Source organism: Carcharodon carcharias, chromosome 1, assembly GCF_017639515.1.
Source record: "Carcharodon carcharias isolate sCarCar2 chromosome 1, sCarCar2.pri, whole genome shotgun sequence".
Lineage (NCBI taxonomy): Eukaryota > Metazoa > Chordata > Chondrichthyes > Lamniformes > Lamnidae > Carcharodon > Carcharodon carcharias.
In genome coordinates, this window is record NC_054467.1 from 267655692 (window position 1) to 267681619 (window position 25928).

At 44.8% G+C, this 25928-nt stretch overlaps 1 protein-coding gene across 1 annotated transcript in view; it reads left to right on the plus strand.

The window, feature by feature from the left end:
* The window catches only part of LOC121276098 (disintegrin and metalloproteinase domain-containing protein 12-like), a 772855-nt gene extending 751188 nt beyond the window's left edge, over positions 1-21667 (plus strand). The window contains exons 11-13 of the mRNA XM_041184044.1: positions 10463-10602; positions 21151-21328; positions 21581-21667. Coding sequence (XP_041039978.1) covers positions 10463-10602; positions 21151-21328; positions 21581-21667 — 405 coding nt within the window. The remainder of the gene's footprint in view (positions 1-10462; positions 10603-21150; positions 21329-21580) is intronic.
* Positions 21668-25928: the final 4261 nt, after the last annotated feature.

Consider the following 25928-nt stretch of genomic DNA (forward strand, 5'->3'; position numbering starts at 1 on the left):
TTTAAATAATATTCACATCCACTATTCTTTCTGCCAAGTGCATAACCTCACATTTCCCACATTATATTCCATTTGCCAAGATTTTGCCCACTCACTTAACCTGTCTATATCCCTCTGTAGACTCCCTGTGTCATTCTCACCACTTGCCTTCCCACCTATTTTTGTGTTACCTACAAACTTGGTGATAGTACATTCACTTCCCTCATCCAATCATTTATATATATTGTAAATAATTGTGGCCCCAGCACTGAACCCTGGCACTCCACAAGTTATAGGTTGCCAGCCTGAGAATGTCCCCCTTGTTCAAACCTTCTGTCTTCTATCGGTTAGCTAATCCTCTATCCATGCTAATACCCTATCCCCAAAACCGTGGGCTCCTATCTTATTAAGTAGCTTATGTGCGGTACCTTATCGAATACCTTTTAGAGCAAATATGTTACACTGACTGGTTCCCCTTTATCTACCCTGCTTGTTACCTCCGCAAAGAATTCTAATAAATTTGTCAGGCATGACTTCCCCTTCATGAAGCCATGCTGTCTCTGCTTGATTAGATGATGTATTTCTAAAGCTCTGCTATTACATCCTTTATAATAGACTCCAACATTTTCCCAGTGACACATGTTAAGCCAACTAGCCTATAGTTACCTGTTTTTGTCTCTCTCCCTTTTTGAATAAGGGTGTTACACTGGCAATTTTCCAATCCTCTAGGACTTTTCCCGAATCTGAGGATTCTTGGAAGATTACCACCAGTGCATCCACTATCTCTGTAGCTACTTCCTTTAATAATCAACAGGAAGTTTTCTTCCCGTGTTTAACCTGATTCCATGAAACTTCGTGGGGTTCAGAGTCAATGTTGAGGACTCCTAGGGCAACTCCCTCCTGCCTGTATACCACTGTTACACCAACTGTGGTGGCCCTGTCTTGCCATTGGGACAGGACAAGGCCAAGGGATGGTGATGGCTGTGTTTGGGGTATTGTCTGCAAGGTATGATTTGGTGACTATGACTATGTCAGGCTGTTGCTTGACCAGTCTGTTGGACACCTCCCCAGGCTTTTGCACAATTCCCCAGATATTAGTAAGGAGATCTTTGCGGGGTTGACAGGGATGGATTTGGTGTTGTCATTCCCGGTGCCTAGTTAATGCTAGCTTTTAATTCCTGATCATTCCCAGGGATACAGTGGTGTAGTGGTAATGACATGGGCTAGTAATCCATAGGCCCAGGCTAGTGCTCTGGGGACATGGGTCCAAATCCCACCAAGGCAGCTGGTGGAATTTAAACTCAATCAAAAAATCTGAAGTATAAAAGCTAGTCTCAGTAATGATGATCATGACAACTACCATCAATTGTTGTAAAAACCCACCTCGTTGACTAACGTCCTTTAGGGGAGGGAATCTGATGTCCTTATTTGGCCTGGCCTACATGTGACTCCAGTCCCACAGCAATGTCATTGCGTGTAAAGTTCGGAGATCAATGAGTGAGGGAACCTTAAGAATTAATCTCCTTCTGAAATTTAGCCTGGTTTCCATTTAGCATTTAACTACAATTTACTGTTTAACTTTCATCCGGTCTGAAGCAGGGATAAACAAGCTCTCCAGCTGTAATTACTTAATTAGCTATTTACAGGAGAAGGCACTGATTGCTGTGTGAGTTTCAGTAATTCTGCACTTTACTAGAAACTAGTTCAAAAGTAATGTTAAGTTATGGCAGGGCAGCTCAGCCAAGTGGAATGTGCATCATGTGGTATGTGGGACATCATGGATGCTTCAAGTGGCCTTGATAAACACATCTGCCGGAAATATCAGCAGCTGCAGACACCTGAGCCCTGGGGTTCAGAATTCAAGTGGCGGCTGAAGTCACTGTGGTGCATCATCAATGCTGAGAACAATGTGGATAGCGGGTTCAGTGAGGTGGTCACAGCAGTATTTAGGAATATGCAGGCAGAAAGGGAATTGAGAACCACCAGAAAGTGTAGGAGGATCAAACAGATTGCGCAGGAGTCTCCAGAGTTTATCTTGCTCACGAACTGGATTTCCACTTTGGAACAAAAACAAAAATACCTGGAAAAACTCAGCAGGTCTGACAGCATGTGCGGAGAGGAACACAGTTAACATTTTGAGTCCGTATTACTCTTCACCAGAACATTTTGGATGCTGTTAAGGATGATAATTCCTCAGTGGTGTGTGAGAAGAGCCATGGCATCACGTGTCTCAGCTGCATGGGTGGGAAGGAAGAAGAGTGGAAGAGACATAATGGCAGGGGATTTGATACTAAGGGGAACAGACTGGTGTTTCTGTGGCAGTAGATGTGACTCCAGGATGGTATATTGTCTCCTTGGTTCCAGGGTCAATTATGTCACTGAAAGGCTGCAGGACATTTGGCTGGGGGAGGATGAACAGCCAGAGGTTGTGGTTCATTGTTACAAAAGACATAGGAAGAAACAGAAATGATATCCTGAAAGCAGGTTTTAGGGAGCAAGTGGGGAGTATTTCATCACACTCCTGACTTGTACCTTTTAGATGGTGGGCAGGCTTTGAAGAGTCAGGAGGTGAGTTACTTACTTCAGAATTCCTAGCCTCTGACCTGCTCTTGTAGCTACAGTATTTATATGGCTGGTTCAGTTCAGTTTCTGGTCAATGGTAACTCCCAGGATGTTGATAGTGGAGGACTCCCCAAAGCCTGTCCACCATCTACAAGGCGCAGGTCAGGAGTGTGATGGAATACTCCCCACTTGCCTGGATGAGTGCAGCTCCCACAACACTCAAGAAACTTGACACCATCCAGGACAAAGCAACCCATTTGATTGGCACCCATTCCACAAACATTCACTCCCTCCGCAACTGATACACAGTTGCAGCAGTGTGTACCATCTACATGGTGCACTGCAGAAACTCACCAAGGCTCCTTAGGCAGCACCTTCAAAATGCACGACCACTACCATCTAGAAGGACAAGGGCAGCAGATCCTGGGGAACACCATCACCTGGAAGCTCCCCTCCAAGCCATTCACCACCCTGGCTTGGAAATACAGCGCCGTTCCTTCACTGTCACTGGGTCATAATCCTGGAACACCCTCCCTTACAGCACCTACCCTAGGTGGACTGCAGCAGTTCAGGAAGGCAGCTCACCACCACCTTCTCAAGGGCAATTAGTGACGGGCAATAAATTCTGACTTAGCCAGCAATGCTCACAGCTCATAAATATGGAGGAGGTTCCACAAACAACCCCATCCTCAATGATGGAGGAGTCCAGCACATCAGTGCAAAAGATAAGGCTGAAGCATTTGCTACAATCTTCAGCCAGAAACGTCGAGCGGATGATCCAACTCGGCTTCCTCCGGAGGTTCCCAAAATCACAGATTCCAGTCTTTAGCCAATTCGATTCACTCCACTTAATATCAAGAAGTGGCTGAAGGCACTGGACACTGCAAAGACTATGGGCCCTGACAATATTCTGGCAATAGTACTGAAGACTTATATTCTAGAACTTTCTGCACCCCTAGCCAAGCTATTCCAGTACAGCTACAACACGGGCATCCACCTGGTTATGTGCAAAGTTGCCCAGGTATGTCCTATGCAAAAAAGCAGGGCAAATCCAACCTGACCAATTACCTCCCCATCAGTCTACTCTCCATCATCAGTAAAGTAATGGAAGGGGCCATCAACAGTGCTATCAAGTGGCATTTGCTTAGCAATAACCTGCTCACTGATGCCCAGTTTGGGTTCCGCCAGGGCCACTCAGCTCCTGACCTCATTACAGCCTTGGTTCAAACATGGACAAAAGAGCTGAACTCCTGAGGTGAGGTGAGAGTGACTGCCCTTCACATCAAGGCAGCATTTGACCGAGTGTGGCATCAAGGAGCCCTAGCAAAACTGGAGTCAATGGGAATCAGGGAAAAACTCTCTGCTGGTTGGTGTCATACCTAGCACAAAGGAAGATGGTTGTGGTTGTTGGAGGTCAGTCATCTCAGTTCCAGGACATCACCGAAGGAGTTCCTCAGGGTAGTGTCCTCGGCCCAACCATCTTCAGCTGCTTCATCAATGACCTTCCTTCCATCATAAGGTCAGAAGTGGAGACGTTTGCCGATAATTGCACAATGTTCAGCACCATTCGCGACTCCTCAGGCATTGAAGCATGTCCAAATGCAGTGAGACCAAGACAATATCCAGGCTTGGGCTGACAAATGGCAAGTAACATTCGCGCCACACAAGTGACAGGAAATGACCATCTCCAACAAGAGAGAATCCAACCATTGCCCTTTGATGTTCAAAGGCAATACCATCACTGAATTCTCCAAATATCAACATCCTGGGGGTTACCATTGACCTGAAACTGCACTGGACTAGCCATATAAATACTGTGGTTACAAGAGCAGGTCAGAGGCTAGGAATCCTGTGATGAGTAACTCACCTCCTGACTCCCCAAAGCCTGTCCACCATCTACAAGGCACAAGTCAGGAGTGTGATGGACTACTCCCCACTTGCCTGGACAAATAAAGCTCCCACAACACTCAAGAAGCTTGACATCATCCAGGACAAAGCAGCCGCTTGACTGGCACCACATCCACAAACATTCACTCCCTCCACCACCGACACACAGTAACAGCAGTGTGTGTACCATCTACAAGATGCACTGCAGCAATTCACCAAAGTTCCTTCGACAGCACCTTCCAAACTCACAACCACTACCATCTAGAAGAACAAGTGCAGCAGAGAGATTATAGGTTCCACCAATTATAGGTTCCCCTCTGAGTCACTCACCTGACTTGGAAATATATCACCGTTCCTTCACTGTCACTGGGTCAAAAGCCTGGAACTCCCTGCCCAGTAGCACTGTGGATGTACCAACTTCACATGGACTGCAGCGTTTCAAGAAGGCAGCTCACCATCATCTTCTCAAGGGCAAGTAGAGATGGGCAATAAATGCTGGTCCAGCCAGTGAAGCCCATATCCTGTGAATGAATTTTTAAAATTTTTTTTTTTAAATCAGTGATGGTAATGCCATTGAATGCCAAAGGACAAGGTTATATTCTCTCTTTTTGAGATGTTCATTGCCTGGCACCTGTTTGGCACAAATGTTACTTGCAACCTGCCAACCCAAGCCTGGATATTGTCCAGACCTTGCTGCATTTGGACATGGACTGCTCAGTATCTGGGGAGTCTCAAATGGTGCTGGATTTTAGCAAGGCTTTTGAAAAGGTCCCACATGAAAGATTGGCTAAAAAACAAAAGCCTATGGGATCTGGGGAATGTAGCAAACTGGATAAAACATTAGCTCAGTGGCAGGAGACAAAGGGTAAACCATGTTTTGGCATCTAGAAGTCTGTTCCCACTATTCACACTCAATAATAGGTCCCCTGTTGTTTGTGGTATATATAAATGATTTGGATGTAAATGTGGGGGCACTGATCAGGAAGTTTGCAGATGACACAATAATTGGCCGCATGGCTGATACCGAGGTGGATAGCTATAGACTGCAGGAAGACAACAATGTCACGTGAGCAGAAAAGTGGCAAATGGAATTCAACCCAGAGAAGTGTGAGGTGATGCATTTGGGGATGTCAAACAAGGCAAACACAATAAATGGGAGAATACCAAAACCTAGAGGTGTCAAGGAAGTGAGTGATTTTGGAGTGAATGTCCACAGATCCCTGAAGATAGTAGGACAATAAGTTAGTTAAGAAAACATATAGAACCCTTAATGTTAGAAAATGTGAACTTGTTCACTTTGACAGGAAGAATAGTCTGGTAATATGCTTTTAAGAGAATGTGAGAAGATTGACCATGTGATTGTATTACCCAATTGCTGCATAGCGCAGGCTACATTGTTAATCAGTAGTTTAGAATAGGTTCTAGTTTGAGAAGCACACATGTTTTTTGTGCTCTATTGCTTATGTGAGCAAACAGCATGTGGTTCACTTCACAACAGCCTCTTCGTCCACATCGTTTAGTTTACCAACTCACCCCTCAGTAGCTAGGCGTGCAATTGTATTTACTGAACACAGCAGTCCAATATTAAGATGACAAAAAGAAAGCCAGTATTCTATTTAAATGGAGAGAGATTGCAGAACTCTGAGGTATAGAGGGATCTGGAAGTCCTGGTACATGAATCTAAAAAAGTTGTCTGCAGGTACAGCAAGTGATTAGGAAGGCAAAATGGAATGTTGGCATTCATTGCAAGAGGAATTGAAAATAAAAGTAGGGAATGTTTTACTGCAGCTATAGTGAGACCACTTCTGGAGTATTGTGTGCAGTTTTGGTCTCCTTATTTGAAAAAAATATATAATTGTGTTAGAAGCAGTACAGAGAATGTTCACTTGACTCATTCCTGGGATGAAGGGCCTATCTCATGAAGAATGGTTAAACAGGTTGGGCCTATAGCCATTGGAGTTTCGAAGAATGAGAGGTGATCTTGCTGAAACATAAAATCCTGAGGGGATTTGAAATGAGAGATCCTGGAGGTTTCCATTTGTGGGAGAGACTAGAACCAGAGGACACAGTTTAAGAATAAGAGATTAAAATCACAGAATCAGAATCACAGAATTGATACAGTGCAGCATCTGTGCTTGCTCTCCAAATGAACATTTCACCTCGTGCCTTTCTTGTGCCTTCAGCCTGCAAATTATTCCTTTACAAATAATCATCTGATTCCCTCTTGAATGTCTCTTGAATGCCTCGATTAAACTTGCTTCCACCATTTCTCTACTATTTAAGACAGAGATGAGGAGAATTCTTTTCTCTCAAAGGGTTGTTAAAATATGGAATTCTCTTCCCCAGAAAGCAGTGGAAGCTGGCTCACTGAATTTATTCAAGATAGAGTTGGACAGAATTTTGATAGACAAGGGAGTCAAGGATTATGGGGGGGCAGACAGCAAAGTGGAGCTGAGGCCACAACAAGACCACCCATAATCTTATTGAATGGCAGAACAGGCTTGAAGGGCTGAATGGCCTATTCCTGCTCCTAAGTTCTATGTTCCTATTAGCTGAGGCCTAGAATCTAAGAGCAGGGAGGTTACCCTGGAGCTATGTGAAACATTTGTTAAGCCACAGCTTGAGTACTGTATGCAATTCTGCTCACCTCATTACAGAAAGGACGTAATAGCACTAGAGAGGGTACAGAGGGGCTTAGGAGGATGTTGCCAGGACTGGAAAACTTAAGCTATGAGGAAAGATTGGATAGGCTGGGGAAGATTTGATTGAGATGTGCAAGGTTGTGAGGGACCTGGATAGAGTGGATGGGAAGGGCCTATTTACTTTAGCAGAGAGGTTAGTGACTAGGGGGCATAGATTTAAAGTGATTAGCAGAAGGATTCAAGGGGAAATGTGAAAAATATTTTTCACCAAGAGGGTGGTAGGCTTCTAGAACTCACTGCCTGAAAGGGTAATACAAGCAAAAACCCTCAACTCATTTAAAAAGTGCCTGGATGTGCACCAGGGTTCTGTAACCTGCAGGGCTACAGACCAAATGCTGAAATTCACCAAGCCTCCTTCAACAGCACCTTCCAAGCCCATGACCAATGCCAAGTAGAAGGACAAGGGCAGCAGAAGATGGGAACACCACCACCTGGAAGTTCCCCTCCAAGTCACTCACCATCCTGACTTGGAAATATATCACCGTTCCTTCACTGTCGCTGGGGCAAAATCCTGGAACTCCCTCGCTAACAGCACTGTGGATGTACCTACACCTCATGGACTGCAACGGTTCAAGAAGGCAGCTCATCACCACCTTCTCAAGGGCAACTAGGAATGGGCAATAAATGCTGGCCCAGCCAGCGAAGCCCATATCCTGTGGATGAAAAATAAAAGTCAGATTAGGCTGGGTGGCTCATTGTTTTCAGCCGATCCAGACACAAAGATGCCAAGTGGCCTCCTACTGGGGCATACATTTTCTAGGATTCTATGATTTATTAATTGAACTTAAATTCCACCAGCTGTCTTGGTGGGATTTTAACCTGCGACCCCAGAGCATTTGAGCAGGGGAAAGGCTGAGAAGAGATCATGGTGAGGGGCAAGAAGGCAGGTTGGGCTGAGAGAGAGAGAGTAAAGATCACAGTGAGGGGCAGGGAGGAAAGATCGTGGCAAGGGAGAGAGAGGAGAGATGGACTGGGGATACAAATAAACGACCACACAAACATACGAACAAGGAACAGGAGTAGGCCATTCAACCCCTCGAGCCTGCTCCACCATTGCCTGCTCCACCATTTAATAAGCTCATGGCTGACCTGATAGTAACCTCAAATCTGCATCGCACCGACTGCCGGTAAACTATCACCCTCTTGCTCATCAACCACCATGTGCCTCTGCTTCCACCACCTTTTCAGGAAGAGAGTTCTAAAGACTAACAACCCTCTGAGTGAAAAAAGTTCACCTCATCCCTGTTGTAACTGGACGACCCCTTATTTTTATTTTTAAACAGTGAACCATGGTTTTAGATTCTTCCACAAGAGGAAACATCCTCTCCACATCAACCCTGTCAAGACCCTTCAGGATCTTATATGTTTCAATCAAGTCACCTCTTACTCTTCTAAACTCTCGTGGATACAAGCCTAGTCTGTCCAACCTTTCCTCATAAGACAACCCACCCATTCCAGGTATTAGTCTGGTAACCCTTCTCTGAACCGTCTCCAATGCAGTTACATCCTTCCTTCTGGAAATCTAAGTACAGTACATCCACTGGTTCCCCTTTATCCGTAGTACACGTTACTTCCTCAAAGAACTCCAATAAGTTGGTTAAACACGATTTCCCTTTCACATAACCGTGTCAACTCTGCTTAATGACCTTGAACTTATCCAAATGTCCTGCTATAATTTCTTTATTAATAGCTTCTAACATTTTCCCAAGACAAATGTTACTCTAACTGAGCTGTCGTTTTCCACTTTCTGTCTCCCTTTCTGAATAATTCAGTTACAGTTGCTTTCAGTCTAATGGGACCTTCCCTGAATCTAGGGAGTTTCGGAAAATTAAAACCAATGCATCAACTATCTCACTTGCAACTTCTTTTAAGACGCTAGGATGAAGTCCATCAGGACTGGATCTCTTGTCAGCCCGCAGCTCCAACAATTTACTCAGTACCACTTCTCTGGTGACTGTAATTTTCCTGACTTCCTTCCCCACTTCCATTTCCTGGTTTATAGCTGGTTCTGGGATGTTACTTGTATCTTATATAGCGAAAACTGATGTAAAATACCTGTTCAATTCATCTGCCATCTCATTGTTTTCCATTATCAATTCTCCAGACTCACTTTCTGTAGGACAAACACTCGCTTTCGTGTGTCCATCCTTTGCACTTTGGCCAGCTCCACTTTAATGCCCTCATAATTGCCCTTATTTAAGTTTAAAAACTTTAAAAAGTCTCAGACCCACTCCCCTCGCCCTCAAACTGAATGTAAAATCAATCATATCATGGTCGCTGCTACCTCGGGTGCCTTCACTGTGAGATCATTAATTATTCCCATCTCATTGCACAATAGCAGATCTAGTATAGCCTGCTCTCTGGTTGGCTCCAGAACATTCTGTTCTAAGAAACTATCCCGAAAACATTCAATATACTCCTCATCTAGGCTGTCTTTGCCCATCTGACTTTTCCAATCTATAAGTAAATTAAAATCTCCCATGATTTATCTCCATGCCTTTCAATTATTTCTTTCTTTATGTTCCATCCTACCCTGTGGTTACTATTAGGAGGCCTGTACACAACACTCACAAATGACTTCTTGCCTATACCATTTCTCATCTCAACCCAAACGGTTTACACACATCCTGATTTCTTCAACATCGGTCATCCCTCTCTATCGTGCTAATAACATCATTAATTAACAGAGCCATGCCTCCACCTTTTCCTTGTTTCCTGTCCATTCTAAATATCCTGTACCCTTCAATATTCAGGTCACAATTCTTGTCATCCTGCAACCATGTCTCCGTAATGGCTATCAAATCATAATTATTTGCTTCTATGTGCACTCTCAGTTCATCTATTTTGTTTCGAATGCTACGTGCACTCAGATACAGAGCTTCTAGTTATAGTCCTAAGACCTAGTTATGCAGCTTGCAGAACACCAGTCACAGTACAGTTCAGGTGTAGACCATCCCAACAGTACAGATCCCACTCTCTCCAGTACTGGTGCCAGTGGCCCTCGAACCGGAACCCACTTTCCCCATACCAGCCTCCTTAATCTGATTTGTCCTATGCCAATTTGCACATGGCTCAGGTAATAAGTTAGAGTTTGAAGAGGGTGTTCCTGGTTCGACTGATGCTCTGAGGCCACTTTTCTTCCAAACCCCTGTCTCCCCAATGTTTTCACTCATACGTGATGATATATATGAGAATGTGTGAAGTGGAATGAGTAAGACCGCTACCTCATGAGCAGTGAGAATATTTTATCTGTCTGAGAACTTGTCTTATTAACAGTGTTAAAAGATGATATTGAAGCTTCTTCACAGTACCTTCTTTCTGTTCCACCTTAGGACAACCGGCCGAGCCATTTGGCTGCTTCTGCAACCGTTGCTCATGAGATGGGACACAATTTGGGAATGGCACATGACACAGACTCACGTCATTGTAACTGTCCAGACCAGCAGGGCTGCATCATGGAAGAAGCACTCAGGTGAGAAACACAGTCAAACATTGTGCCTGCAGCTGGAGGATTTCAATCCCATTGCATGGATTCATTAGAGAGAAATTACAAAAGAAATTAGAGGGACAAAAACTGTGTATAGAAATAGATGAGCAGCTAATTTTAAATGAAATCCAAAAGTCTTTTAATAAAACATTGGGGTTTATTTTGGTGGAAGGATGGAAATATGCTAACTGAGTGCGGTGATATTTAAACACAGTTTGAAAATCCGGTTTTAGCCCATAATTTTAGACCTAATTGCTGATTCATAATTTGAATTTGGAGCAGTCGATTTGGGATCCTTGTACCTAATTCCACTGAAAGTGGCACACAATGCCATGATGCAGAAAGGCTCAAAGACTGATGGAGAGGGGCACAGAGTGGGAGGCAATGCAGTAGTGGTATTCTCATTGGACCAGTAATCTAGAGATCCAGGGAAATGCTCTGGGGACCTGGGTTTGAATCTTGCCATGGCAGATGGTGGAATTTGAACCTGCCTGCCACTGATGCATCTGTCCATGACAGTTTTGGCAGGAGTAACCAACGCACAATCATTGTGGAGGTGAGGTCCCGCCTACACATTGAGGATACCATCCATCATGTTGTGTGGCACTACCACTGTGCTAAATGGGATAGATTTCAAACAGATCTAGCAATGCAAGACTGGGTATTCATGAGGCTCTGTGGGCCATCAGCAGCAGCAGAATTGTACTCAAACACAATCTGTAACCTCATGGGCCAGCATATCCCCCACTCTACCATTACCATCAAGCCAGGGGATCAACCCTGGTTCAATGAAGAGTGCAGGAGGGCATGCCAGGAGCAGCACCAAGTATACCTAAAAATGAGGTGTCAACCTGGTGAAGCTACAACACAGGACTACTTGCGTGCCAAACACGGCATCAACTCCACTTCTCTGTCTGTCCCCATAACATAAGAACATAACAAATAGGAGCAGGAGTAGACCACATGACCCATTGAGTCTGCTCTGCCGTTCAGTGTGATCTAGGCTGATTTTGCACTTCAACACTGTTTTCCTGCCTGCTCCCAAAATGTTTTGATTTCCTCAGAGAACAAAAATCTATCCATCCCGGCCTTAAATGTATTCAGCGATTGAGCATCCACAACTCTTTGGGGTAGAGAATTCCAAACATTCACAACTCTTTGGAGTAGAGAATTCCAAACATTCACAACTCTTTGAGTGAAGAAAGCTTTCCTCATCTCAGTTCTAAATGATTAGCCCCTTATCCTGAGACAGTGCTTCTGTATTTTAGACTCCCCACCCCACTGAATCTCTCAACATCCACCATATCAAGCCCCTTCAGAATTTTATAGATTTCAAGGAGGTCGCCTCTCATTCTTCTGATGATAGTTGTAAATGTGGAAATGGAAGGGAGGTACAACCATGGTACAGTTTAAGCTTGTTATAGACAAAGAAATAGACAAGTTACAAAAAAATGTTTTGTATTGGGGGAAAGTGGATTTTAGTAAAATAAGGCAGGATCTGGCCAAGGTAGACTGGGTACAGCAACTTGTGGGGAAATCTACACAGGAGCAGTGGGGGGCGTTCAAAAAGGAAATGGGGAGGGTACAGGCTCAACATGTTCCCTCTAGGGTGCTAGGAAGGAGTAACAAGCCTAGAGAACCATGGATGACCAGACATATTCAGGTTACGATGAGAAGGAAAAGAGAGGCTTTTAGCAGGTACAAGGGAAGCAAATCAGCGGAGGCATTAGTGGAGTACAGAAAGTGCAGGGCGGAGTTTAAAAAAGCAATTAGGAGAGCAATGAGGGAATATGATAAAACTCTGTCTGGTAAAAGTAGGGAAAATCCCAAGATATTCTATAAGTATATCAATGGGAAGAGGATAACCAGGGAAAGAGTAGGGCCCATAAGGGACCAAGGGGGAAATCTATGGGTGGAGGCAGAGGACATCGCTAGAGTGTTGAATGAATACTTCACGTCTGTCTTCACCCAAGAGAATGAGGATGAAGGTATCGAACTCGGGAGAGAGACTGCAAGATTCTTGAGCAAATTGATATAGGAGTGACAAGGTATTGGAGGTATTGGCAGGCTTAAAAGTGAACAAATCTCCAGGTCCTGATTTGTGTCCCAGACTGCTGAGGGAGGCAAGGGAGGAGATCGCAAGAGCTCTGACCCAAATTTTGAATTCCTCTCTGGCTACGGGGAAGGTGCCAGAGGACTGGAGAACAGCTAATGTGGTTCGGCTATTTAAGAAGGGTTGTAGAGAGAAACCAAGGATCCACAGGCCAGTGAGTCTCACGTCAGTTGTAGGGAAACTATTGGAGAAAGCTCTGAAGAAGAGTATCGATCTCCACTTGGAGAGGCAAAGTTTGATCAGGGACAGTCAGCATGGCTTTGTCAGAGGGAGGTCATGCCTAACAAATTTGATTGAATTTTTGAGGAGGTAACTAGGTGCGTAGATGAGGGTAGTGTAGTTGATGTAGTTTATATGGATTTCAGCAAAGCCTCTGAGAAGTTCCCACATGGGAGACTTATAAAGAAAGCAAATGCACATGGGATACAGGGTAATTTGGAAAGGTGGAATCAAAATGGGCTTAGTTGTAGGAGGCAGAGGGTGATGACAGAAGGATGCTTTAGTGACTGGAAGCCAGTGTCCAGTGGCGTATCACAGGGATGTGTGCTTGGTTTCCTATTATTTGTCATTTATATAAAGAATATAGATGACTATGTGGAGGGTAGGATTGTAAGTTTGCGGATGACACAAAGATTGGCTGGGTGGTTAACAGTGAGGTTGAGTGTTTTGGGCTACATGAAGGTATAGAAGGGATGGTCATATGGGCAGATAATTGGCAGATGGAATTTAAAATCTGAAAAGTGTGAGGTGATACACTTTGGAAGGAGTAATTTGACAAGGAAGTATTCAATGAACGGCATGACACTAGGAAGTTCTGAGGAACAAAGGGACCTTGGTGTGTGTGTCCATAGATCTCTGAAGGCGGAGGGGCATGTTAGAGGGGTGGTGAAAAAAGCATATGGGATACTTGCCTTTATCAATCGAGGCATAGATTACAAAAGTAGGGAGGACATGTTGGAGTTGTATAGAACTTTGGTGAGGCCACAGCTGGAGTACTGTGTGCAGTTCTGGTTGCCTCATTACAGGAAGGATGCGATTACAATGGAAGGGTGCAGAGGACATTCACCAGGATGTTGCCTGGGATGAAACATTTAAGTTATGAAGAGAGGTTGGATAGATTTGGGTTGTTTTTGTTGGAGCAGAGAAGACTGAGGGGGCATAAGATCAAGGTGAGTGGCAGGAGGTTTAGGGAGATGTGAGGACAAACATTTTTACCCAGAGGGTGGTGACGGTCTGGAATGCGCTGCCTGGGAGGGTGGTGGAGGTGGGTTGCCTCACATCCTTTATAAAATACCTGGATGAGCACTTGGCACGTCATAACATTCAAGGCTATGGGCCAAATGCTGGTAAATGGGATTAGGTAGGTAGGTCAGGTGTTTCTCACATGTCCGTGCAGACTCGATGGGCCAAAGGGCCTCTTCTGCACTGTGATTCTGTAATTTAGGTGTAGATCCTGGTACTTTTTAAAAGAGTTGAGAGTTTCTGCCTCTACCACCAACTTGGGGCAGCGAATTCCAGACACCCACTACTCTCTGCGTAAAAAAGTTCTTCCTCATGTCCCCCCTACACATTCTGCCACTTATCTTGAATCTATGTCCCCTGGTTCTAGAATTTTCCACCAAGGATACAATTTTATCCTGTTCACTCTATTCCCCTCATAATTTTGCACACCTCAATCAAGTCACCTCTCAGCCTTCTTTGTTCTAAGGAAAATAACCCCAACCTATCCAATCTCTCCTCATAGCTACACTTTTCTAACCCTGGCAACATTCTTGTAAATCTCCTCTGCACTCTCTCCAGAGCTATTACGTCCTTCCTGTAATGTGGTGACCAGAACTGCACACAGTACTCCAGTTGTGGCCTCACCAGTGTTTCATACAATTCCAACATTATATCCTTACTTTTATATTCTATACCTCTGCCAGTGTTGGAGAGCATTCCATATGCCTACTTTACAACCTTGTCTACTTGAACTGCTGCCTTCAGGGACCTGTGTGCTTGTACGCCAAGATCTTTCACTTCATCTACCCCTCTTAGTGTATTCCCATTTATTTTGTAATCCCTGTAACTGTTTGACCTCCCTAAATGTATGACCTCACACTTCTCTATGTTAAAATCCATCTGCCACTTTACCGCCCACTCCACCAACCCATCCATATTGTTTTGGAGATTATGGGTATCCTCCACACTATCCACTACTCGGCCAATCTTTGTGTCATCTGCAAATTTCTCAATTGTACCCCCCACGTTCACATCCAAATCGTTAATATATAACTCAAACAGCAATGGTCTCAACACCGAGTCCTGTGGAACACCACTTGAGACAACTTTCCATTCTCAAGGGCATCCATCAACCATTACCCTTTGTTTCCTGTTACAAAGCCAACCTTTTATCCAGTTTGCCACATTACCCTAAATTTTACTTTCCTGACCAATCTGCCATGTGGGACCTTGTCAAATGCCTTGCTAAAACCCATGTACACAACATCCACTGCACTACCTTCATCAACCCTTCTTGTCACTTCCTCAAAGAATTCATTCAAATTTGTGAGGCAAGACCTTCCTTTAACAAATCCATGCTGACCATCCCTGACTAGTCCATGTCTTTCCACATGACAGTTAATCCTATCTCTCAGGACTGATTCTACTAATTTACTCACCACCGATGTAAGACTAACTGGCCTATAATTGTCTGGCATTTCCTTTGATCCCTTTTTAAACAATGGAACTACGTTTGCATTTCTCCAGTCCTCCGGTACCTCCCCTGTATCTCGTGAAGATTGGAAAATCATCCTCAGAGCATCTGCTATCTCCTCCCTGACTTCCTTCAGCAGCCTTGGAAACAATCCATCTGGTCCTGGTGACTTATCAACTTTCAAGGATTTCAACCCTTCAAGTACTTCCTCTCTCTTTATGACTATCCCGTCCAATATCTCACAGTGTTCCTCCTGGACTACTATATCTACATCCTCCCTTTCCTTTGTAAACACGGAGACAAAATATTCATTCAAAATTCCTTCCCACAGCCTCTGCATCTCCACACAAGTTTCCATCTTCATCTCTGATAGATCCCACTTTTTTCTTAACTAACCTTTTAGCATTAATGTGCAACATCTGCAATAAGTGGCAGTATGGGCTATGGTGTCACACCTGATGAACAACAACACAGCTTATCATAAAGAGGAGACATACACAAGAGATGTAAAATGGGTGGTATTCTACTTGCATTGATGAAAAATATATAACATGTGCCACTGTCATGCTCCTAATATTTCTTCATTTTCCTAACCCTACTGCTGCGTCTTGGTGCATCCCCGATAACCACAGCAGGGATGGAGGCAGCCTGCTGACCACTACGCCCCTGTTGTCTGTGATGACTTTGGTGGGTGTCCTCTAGAAGGCCGACTTGGATGGCCTTAGCCTGCTTTGGATCTCCTGCTGTGGTGCAGGTTCACCCTCCTTGGTCTGTGGAGCTGGAGGTGACAGGGTCACAGGAAGACGGAACTGGGAATGGCAGGACACTCCCAGAGTCACCAGGGTGGATGGCCCCAGAGTGCTCAGGTGCTGGTCTCCCTCCCTATGTCCTGACTCCTTTAGGATAAGGGTAAACTGTAGTGAGAGTGAGTTGCCCTGCCCCCATCTCTTGCATAGTCACTAATGGATGCTACCAATGCCTACATTGATAAAGTGCAGCTCCAGGTGCTGTGCAGGACCTATGTCCTGGACCACAGGCTCCATGGCAGTCACCATCCTACCTGTGTTGACCTTGGTGAGTTGGCATGCTGGTGCTATAACCTCAGACTGAACATGACAGACTCCTCCATTGTATGATGCAATCTGTGGAAAACAGCTGACGACCTTTCCTCAATCCCCTGACTTTCACTGAAGCTCCACCAACTGAGTTAGAACCGAGTTCTTAGGCTTATCATCAGCTCAGGCCCAGCAGAATCCTGGACTGCAGCACTCCTCTGAATGCTGACTACCTCAGATGTCCCTGCCTCTTGCCTGCTGTGGACCAGATTGTGTGTTGTGGATTGTAGCCCCAGTGCTTCTCTAGAAATAGGTCCTGCCAAAGTATCGGTCTGTGCACAGGTGGAGGGTGTGGGTCAGCGCCACGACAGGTCTTCAATCGTGCTCTCCTCTGCTTCCTCTTCCGAGGTGTTGTCAGGGCTGGATATCAAGACCTGGTTGGTGGATGCCCTTGGGTAATTTCCAGAGGTGCCTATGAAAGAAAGTAGAGATTACTTAAGCATGGCAAGAGACTGGAAGGTGGCATACTGTACTCTGTTCGGTTGTCTGAGGGATGAGCTGGTACAGGGCCCTCACTTGGGTCTGTGCTGCCCATCTCACTGTCATCACATGCATGGTCCCTATTCTCTCCGGTCAGCACGTTGTCACACTCCTCATATGGGGTGAAGGCCGTAATTTTGGCCACTCCATCTCGGGTCTGGGACCTCTCCCTCATATCCTGTGCAAGCTTTTCCTGCATGAAGGAAAAGGGAGAGAGTGTGAGCAGGATATATGCCAAGGCAGCTGATAAGGATGTCTGCTGTGCGTGGGTGGTGAGGACGTGATGTATACAATGAATGAGCCCAGATCGGGATGTGGAGGTGTGAGAGTGAGAAAGTGGTGATATGCCTTCAGCTGGCAATGTGTGAGATCCCTGTGAAGTGTTTTCCTGCTAATGCCTGATGTGCTTGTAAATGAGATTCATCCCCTTCCTGCGCTGGATTACACGCCTTTGCTGCATTGCGTTTGTACTGACCGCTGAAGACACCGCCTCCAAAGCTGGAGTGGTGACATTGGTGGATGTCTTCCGGCCATCACTGGGGTACAGGACGTTCCTGGTGGGCCCCAGCAAAGCGCTCCTGAATCTGGGAGTTGCAATCTTCTTTGGTCCCAGTGGGAAAAACACTACTTTTCCCGACCACCACTGCACAGAAGGCAAAATGTCTTTTATCATCCAGGGAGCTCTGGATTTGCATGACTCTCTTTCCCTCTTGTGGGAACATGTTTTTTCATTCAAGGGATGTGGGCTTTGCTGGCTGGGCCAGCATTTATTGACCATCCCTAGTTGCCCTTGAGAAGGTGGTGGGTGAGCTGCCTTCTTGAGCCGCTGCAGTCCATGTGGTGTAGGTACACCCACAGTGCTGTTAGGGAAGGAGTTCCAGGATTTTGACCCAGTGACAGTGAAGGAACGGTGATATATTTCCAAGTCAGGATGGTGAGTGACTTGGAGGGGAACTTCCAGGTGGTGGTGTTCTCATTTATCTGCTGCCCTTGTCCTAGATGGTAGTGGTGGATTTGAAAGGTGCTGTCGAAGGAGCCTTGGTGAATTCCTACAGTGCATCTTGCAGATGGTACACACACTGCTGCTATTGTGTGCATCGGTGGTGGAGGAAGTGAGTGTTTGTGGATGTGGTGCCAATCAAGTGGCTCCTTTGTCCTGGACAGTGTCAAGCTTCTTGAGTGTTGTGGGAGCTGCACTCATCCAGGCAAGTGGGGAGTATTCCATCATACTCCTGACTTGTGCCTTGTAGATGGTGGACAGGCTTTGAGGAGTCAGGAGGTGAGTTACTCGTCGCAGGATTCCCAGCCTCTGACCTGCTCTTGTCGCCACAGTATTTACACGGCTAGTCCAGTTCAGTTTCTGGTCAATGGTAACGCCCAGGATGTTGATAGTGGGCGATTCAGTGATGGTAATGTCATGGAAAATCAAGAGGCGATGGTCGGATTCTCTCTTGGCGATGGTCATTGCCTGACACTTGTGTGCTGCAAATATTATTTGCCACTTGTCAGCCCAAACATGGAAATTGTCAGGTCTTGCTGCATTTGGACATGGACTGCTTCAGTATCTGAGGAATTGTGAATGGTGCTGAACATTGTGCAATCATCAGCGAACATCCCCACTTCTGACTTTATGATGGAAGGAAGATCATTGATGATGATTGGGCCGAGGACACTACCCTGAGGAACTCCTGCAGTGATGACCTGGAACTGAAATGACTGACCTCCAACCATCTTCCTTTGTGCTGGGTATGAATCCAACCAGTGGTGAGTTTTCCCCTGATTCCCATTGGCTCCAGTTTTGCTCGGGCTCCTTGATACCACACTCGGTCAAATGCAGCCTTGATGTCAAGGGCAGTCACTCTCACCTCGTGAGTTCAGCTCTTTTGTCCATGTTTGAACCAAGGCTGCAATGAGGTCAGGAGCCAAGTGACTCTGGTGGAACCCAAACTGGCATCAGTGAGCAGGTTATTTCTAAGCAAGTGCTGTCTGATAGCACTGTTGATGACCCCTTCCATTACTTTACTGATGATCGAGAATGGACTGATCGGGCGGCAATTGGTTGGATTGGACTTGTCCTGCTTTTGTGTGCAGGACATACCTGGGCAATTTTCCATATAGCTGGGTAGATACCAATGTTGTAGCTGTACTGGAACAGCTTGGCTAGGGGTGCAGCAAGTTCTGGAGCACAAGTCTTTAGTACTATTGCCGGAATATTGTTAGGGCCCATAGTCTTTGCAGTATTCAGTACCTTCAGTCATTTCTTGATATCACATGGAGTGAATCGAATTGGCTGAGGTCATCCACTCAGCACTCTTCTGGCTGAAGATTGTAGCAAATGCTTCAGCCTTATCTTTTGCGCTGCTGTGCTGGGCTCCCCCATCATTGAGGATAGGGATATTTGTGGAGCCTCCTCCTCCAGTGATTTCTTTAATTGTCCACCACCTGCAGAGCTTAGATCTGATCTGTTGGATGTGGGATCGCTTAGCTCTGTCCATCACTTGCTGCTTATGCTGTATGGCACACAAATAGTCCTGTGTTATAGCTTCACCAGGTTGACACCTCAGTTTTAGGTATGCCTGGTGCTGCTCCTGACATGCCCTCCTGCACTCTTCATTGAACCAGGATTTATCCTCTGGCTTGATGGTAATGGTAGAGTGGGGGATATGCCGGGCCATGAGGTTACATATCGTGTTCGAGTACAGTTCTGTTGCTGCTGATGGCCCACAGCACCTCATGGATGCCCAGTCTTGAGTTACTTGATCTGTTCAAATCTATCCCATTTAGCACGGTTCTAGTGCCACACAACACGATGGAGGGTATCCTCAATGTGAAGGCGAGACTTCATCTCCACAATGACTGTGCGATGGTCATTCCTACCAATACTGTCATGGACAGATGCATCTGCGACAGGCATGTTGGTGAGGATGAGTTCAAGTATGTTTTTCCCTCACCATTTGCCGCAAACTCAGTCTAGCAGCTATGTCCTTTAGAACTCAGCCAGCTCGGTCAGTAGTGATGCTACTGAGCCACTCTTGCTGATGGACCTTGAAGTCCTGCACCAAGACTACATTCTGTACCCTTGCCACCCTCAGTGCTTCCTCCAAGTGATGTGCAACATGGAGGAGCACTGATTCATCAGCTGAGGGAGGGCGGTACGTGGTAATCAGCAGGTTTCCTTGCCCATGTTTTACCTGATGACATGAGACTTCATGGAGTCTGGAGTTGATGTTAAGGACTCCCAGGGCAACTCCCTCCTGACTGTATACCACTGTGCCACCACCTCTGCTGGGTCTGTCCTGCCAGTGGGACAGGACATACCCAGGGATGGTGATGGTGGAGTCTGGAACATTATCTGTAAGGTATGATTTCATGAGGATGACTATGTCAGGCTGTTGTTTGACTAGTCTGTGAGACAGCTCTCCCAATTTTGGCACCAGCCCCCAGATGTTAGTAAGGAGGACTTCAGGGTCAAGAGGGCTGCAATTGCCATTGTCTTTTCTGATGCCTAGGTCGATGCCGGGTGGTCCGTCCGGTTTCATTCCTTTTTTTGACTTTGTAGCAGTTTGTTACAACTGAGTGGTTTGCTCGGCCATTTCAGATGCAAGGTGTGGGCCAGATCAGACAAGGACAACTGATTTCCTTCCCTAAGGGAAACCAGATGGGTTTTTACAACAAATGAGAATGGCTCCATGGTCATTAGACTTTTAATTCCAGATTTTTTATTGAATTCAAATTCCACCATCTGCTGTGGTGGGATTCAAACCCGGGTCCCCAGACCCTTACCCTGGGTCTCTGGATTACTAGTCCAGCAACAATACCAGTACACCATTGCCTCCCCATATATCTCATTTGTACCCAAATAATCTTCTGTATAAGGGTCCCCCCTCCCCCCTCCATTGTTCATTTATTGTTTTATCTAGGTGTTTCTCTGGTGTTTCATACAATCACAGAATGGTTTCAGCACAGAAGGAAGCCATTCAACCAGTCACATTTGTGCTGACTCTCTGCTAGAGCCACTTACCTGTTCCCACTGCCACACCTTTTCCTCGTAGCCCTGCCATTTCTTTCTCAGGTCTCTGCTCCCCTGTTTTCTCCTTGCCCCTTTGACACTTGTATATTTTTATCTTCAGTTTCGTTTTGCCAACATCCTTCAGTAGTTGCAGCCAACAGGACTTGGTGAACAATCTCAAACGTGGAGTAGCTGTGTGTCTTTCCAATCTACCAATTGTTGACAAGTTGATTGGGGGCGTGGAGTGTGGAAACCAGTACGTGGAGAGAGGCGAGCAGTGTGACTGCGGCAAACCTGCGGTAAGGAGGAATCAAACATGCCTGGTAATCAGGGCTCACTGTCAGGGCCTATTGAATATTGTGATGCGCACTTTTTTTTCTGTGCATCAGGGGCTTTGTGTAAATTAGGATTGGATTCAAACTGAATTCCAATTCCCAACTGGGATCATTTGGTTTGGATTTGACAAGGCATCTTTCTTTTATGAACACAAGACTTAAAAACAGAAAGAAGTGTTTATTTCACGGTTTTCATGTACATGCAAATCTTTGCAGCTGATAAAGTACTTGGGAATTGTAGCCAATGTTGAAGGAAATGTAGCAGCACTTTGTTCACAGCAGATCCCACAAATAGTAAACTGATACAAATCAGATACTGTTTTTTGTGATGTTCGATGAGGAATAAATATTAGTCAGGACACTGGGGGGAACATGCAAACATAAAAATTAGGAGCAGGAGAAGGCAACTCGGCCACTCAAGCCTACGCTGTCATTCAATATCATGGTTGATCTCTTTGTAACCTTGACTCCACATTCCCGATAACTTTTCACCCCCCCTTGCTTCAAGAATCTATCTAGCTCTGCCATAAAAATATTCAAAGATTTTGCTTCCACCGTCTTTTGAGGAAGAGTTCCAAAGACTCACGATCCCAGAAAAAAAGTCTCCTTATCTGTTTTAAATGGGCGACCCCTTATTTTTAAACAGTGACTCTCCCACAAGAGGAAACATCCTCTCCACATCCACCCTGTCAAGGTCCCTCAGGATCTTAAAGATTTCAATCAAGTCACCTCTTACTCTTCTACTCTACACAAACCACCCATTCCAGATAGTCTAGTAAACCTTCTCTGAACTGCTTCCAACACATTTACATCCTTCCTTAAATAAGCAGACCAATACTGTACATGTGGTCTCACCAGTGTCCTGTATAACTGAAGCATAACCTCCCAACTTTTATATTCAATTCCCCTCGCAATAAACAATAACATTCTATTGGCTTTTTGAATTATTTGCTGTACCTGCATACTATCCTTTTGCAATTCATGCACTAGGACACCCAGACCCCTTCACATCTCAGAGCTCTGTAATCTCTCACTATTTAGATAATATGCTTTTTTTAACTTTTCCCTGCCAAATGGACAATTTCACATTTTCCTGCATTATACTCCATTTTCCAGGTCTTTGCTCACTCACTTAACTTATTGATATCCCTCTGTAACCTCTTTAAATCCTCTTCATAGCTTATTTTCCTTCCTATGTTATGTCATCAGCAAATTTAGCAACCATACCTTCAGTCCCTTCATCCAGCTCATTCATATAATTGTAAAAAATTAAGGCCCCAGCACTGATCCCTGAGGTACACCACTCATTACATCTGGTCAATCAGAAAATGACCCATTTATGCGAACTCTGTTTCCTGTTAGCCAGGCAATCTATCCATGCCAGTATGTTACCCCCTACACCATAAGCTTTTGTTTTTCACAATAACCTTTGATGTGGCACCTTATCAAATACCTTCTGAAAATCTAACTGCAGTACATCCACCAGTTCCCCTTCATCCACAGCACATGTTGCTTCAAAGAACTCCAATAAATTGTTTAAACATGATCTTCCTTTCACAAAACCATGTTGACTGCCTGATTACCTTGAATTTTTCTAAGTGCCCTGCTGTAATGTCTTCAGTAATAGTTTTTGACATTTTTCCTATGACAGATGTTAAGCAAACAAGCCTGCTTTCCTGCTTTTTGTTTCCTCCTCTTTTTGAACATGGAGTTAAATTCTCTATTTCCCAACCTAATGGGAGCTTAATCTAAGGAATTTTGAAAAATTAAAACCAACACAACTATCTCATGAGCCACTTCTTTTAAGACTCTAGGATAAAATCCATCAGGACCTGGGCACTTGTCAGCTCGGAGCTGCAACAATTTACTAAGTACCACTTCCCTGTGATTTTAATTTTCTTGAGTTCCTCCCTCAATTCTATTTCCTGATTCACAGCTATTTCTTGGATGTCAATTGTCCTCTACAATGAAAGCTGATGCAAAGTACCTGCTCAATTCATCTGCCATCTTCTTTTTTTCCATTATAAATTCTCCTTACTCACTTCCTATAGGACCAATGCTCACTTTTGAAAATAGCTATAGAAACAGTTACAACCTGTCTTTAAATGTCTAGTTAGCTTTCTTTTGTACTGTATTATTCCCTCCTTATTAATTTTTTAGTGATTCTTTGCTGTCTTTCATTTTCTGTCCAATCTTCTGACTTGCCACCCATCTTTGCACAATGATATGCTTTTTCTTTAAGTTTGATACTGTCTTTAACTTTAGTTAACCACGGATTAGGGGTCCTCCCCTTTTTCTCTCTCACTGGAATGTATCTATTCTTTGTATTCTGAAATATATTCTGAAATATCCCCTTAAATATCTGTCACTGTCTCTCCATTGACCTATGCATTAACCTAATTTGCCAATTCATTTTAGCTAGCTCTATTTTCATGCCCTCATAATTCCCCTTATCTAATTTTGAAATACTAGTCCTTGAACACTCTTCTCTCCTACAAACTGAAGGCAAAATTCAATTATACTATGATTGCTGCTACTGACAGGCACCTTCACCATGAGGTCATTAATTAATTCTATCTCGTTACACAATACCAGATCAAGTATAGCCAACTCTCTGGTTGGCGCCGAAGTGTGCTCTAAGAAACAATCTTGAAAATAAGGGGGAGGTAATGGTAAAATGGAATTGCCATTGGACTAGTAATCTAGAGATGTAGGGCAATGCCATGAAAGATGGTAGAATTTGAATTCAATAAAAATCTGGAATTAAAAGTCTAATGATGAAACCATTGCCAATTGTTACAAAGACCCACCTGGTTCACTAATGCCCTTTAGGAAAGGAAATCTTACCTGGTCTGGTCTAAATGCAACTCCAGACCCACAGAAATATGGCTGACTCTGAAACTCAGTTGTATCAACCACTAAAAATTCACAGGAAAGAAATGAAACTGGACATCCTAGGCACAGGAAAAGACAATGACAAACTCAACCCTGCAAAGTCCTCCTTGCTAAGATCTGGGGGCTAGTGCCAAAATTGGGGAAAGTTGTCTCACAGACTAGTCAAGCAACAGCCTGATATTATTATATTTTTAATTCATTCACGAGATGTGGGCTTTGCTGGAAGAGTGCAGGAGGGCATACCAGGAGCAGCACCAGGCATACCCAAAAATGAGGAGTCAATCAGGTGAGGCTATAGCACAGGACTACCTGCGTGCCATACAGCATAAGCAGCAAGTGATGGGCAGAGCTTAGTGATCTCACAACCAATGGATCAGATCTAAGGTCTGCAGTCCTGACACATCCAGTCGTGAATGGTGGTGGATAATTAAACAACTCACTGGAGGAGGAGGCTCCACAAATGTCACCAGCTTCAATGATGGAGGAGCCCAGCACATCAGTGCAAAAGATAAAGCTGAAGCATTCACAACAATCTTCAGCCAGAAGTTCTGAGTGGATGATCCTTCTTGCCCTAGTCCGGAGGTCCCCAGTATCACAGATGCCAGCCTTCAGCCAATTCGATTCACTCCACGTGATATCAAGAAACGGATGAAAGCATTAGATAGCCTTTGCACTATGGGCCCACACAATAATCCGGCAATAGTACTGAAGACTTGTGCTCCAGGACTGCCACACCCCTAGCCAAGCTGTTCCAGTACAGCTACAACACTGGTATCTGCCAGGCTTTTTGGAAAATTACCCAGGAATGTCCTGTATACAAAATGCAGGACCAATTCAACCCGGTCAAATACCAGCCCCTCAGTTGACCCTCAACCATCAGTAAAGTGCTGGAAGGGGTCATCGACAGTGCTTTCAAGCACTTAACAATAACCTGCTCACTAACGCTCAGTTTGGGTTTCGCCAGGGCCACTCAACTCCTTACATCATTACAGCCTTGGCTCAAACATGGACAAAAGAGCTGGACTCCCAACGAGAGGTTAGAGTGTCTGCCCTTGACATCAAGGCTGAGTGTGGCATCAAAAAGCCCGAGCAAAACTGGAGTCAATGGGAATCAGGGGGGAACTCTCCACTAGTTGGATTCATACCTAACACAAAGGAAGATGGTTGTGGTTGTTAGCGGTCAGTCATCCCAGTTCCAGGACATCACTGCAGGAGTTCCTCAGGGTAGTGTCCTCAGCCCAACCATCTTCAGCTGCTTCATCAATGACCTTCCTTCCATCATAAGGTCAGAAATGGGGATGTTCGCTGATGATTGCACAATGTTCAGCACCATTCACGACTCCTCAGATACTGAAACAGTCCATGTCCAAATGCAGCAAGACCTGGACAATATCCAGGCTTGGGCTGACAAGTGGCAAGTAACATTAACTACCACCTTCTTAAGGGCAATTAGGGAGGGGCAATAAATGCTGGCCCAGCCAGTGAATCCCACATCCCGTGAATGAATAAAATAAAATATTCCTCATCTAGGCTAATTTTGCCCATCTAATTTTTCCAGTCTATATGTAGTTTAAAATGCCCCATGATTATCACCATATTATTCTGACAAGCTCACATTATTTCTTCCTTTATACCCCAGCCCCTCATGTGGGTACTGTTAGAGGGCTTG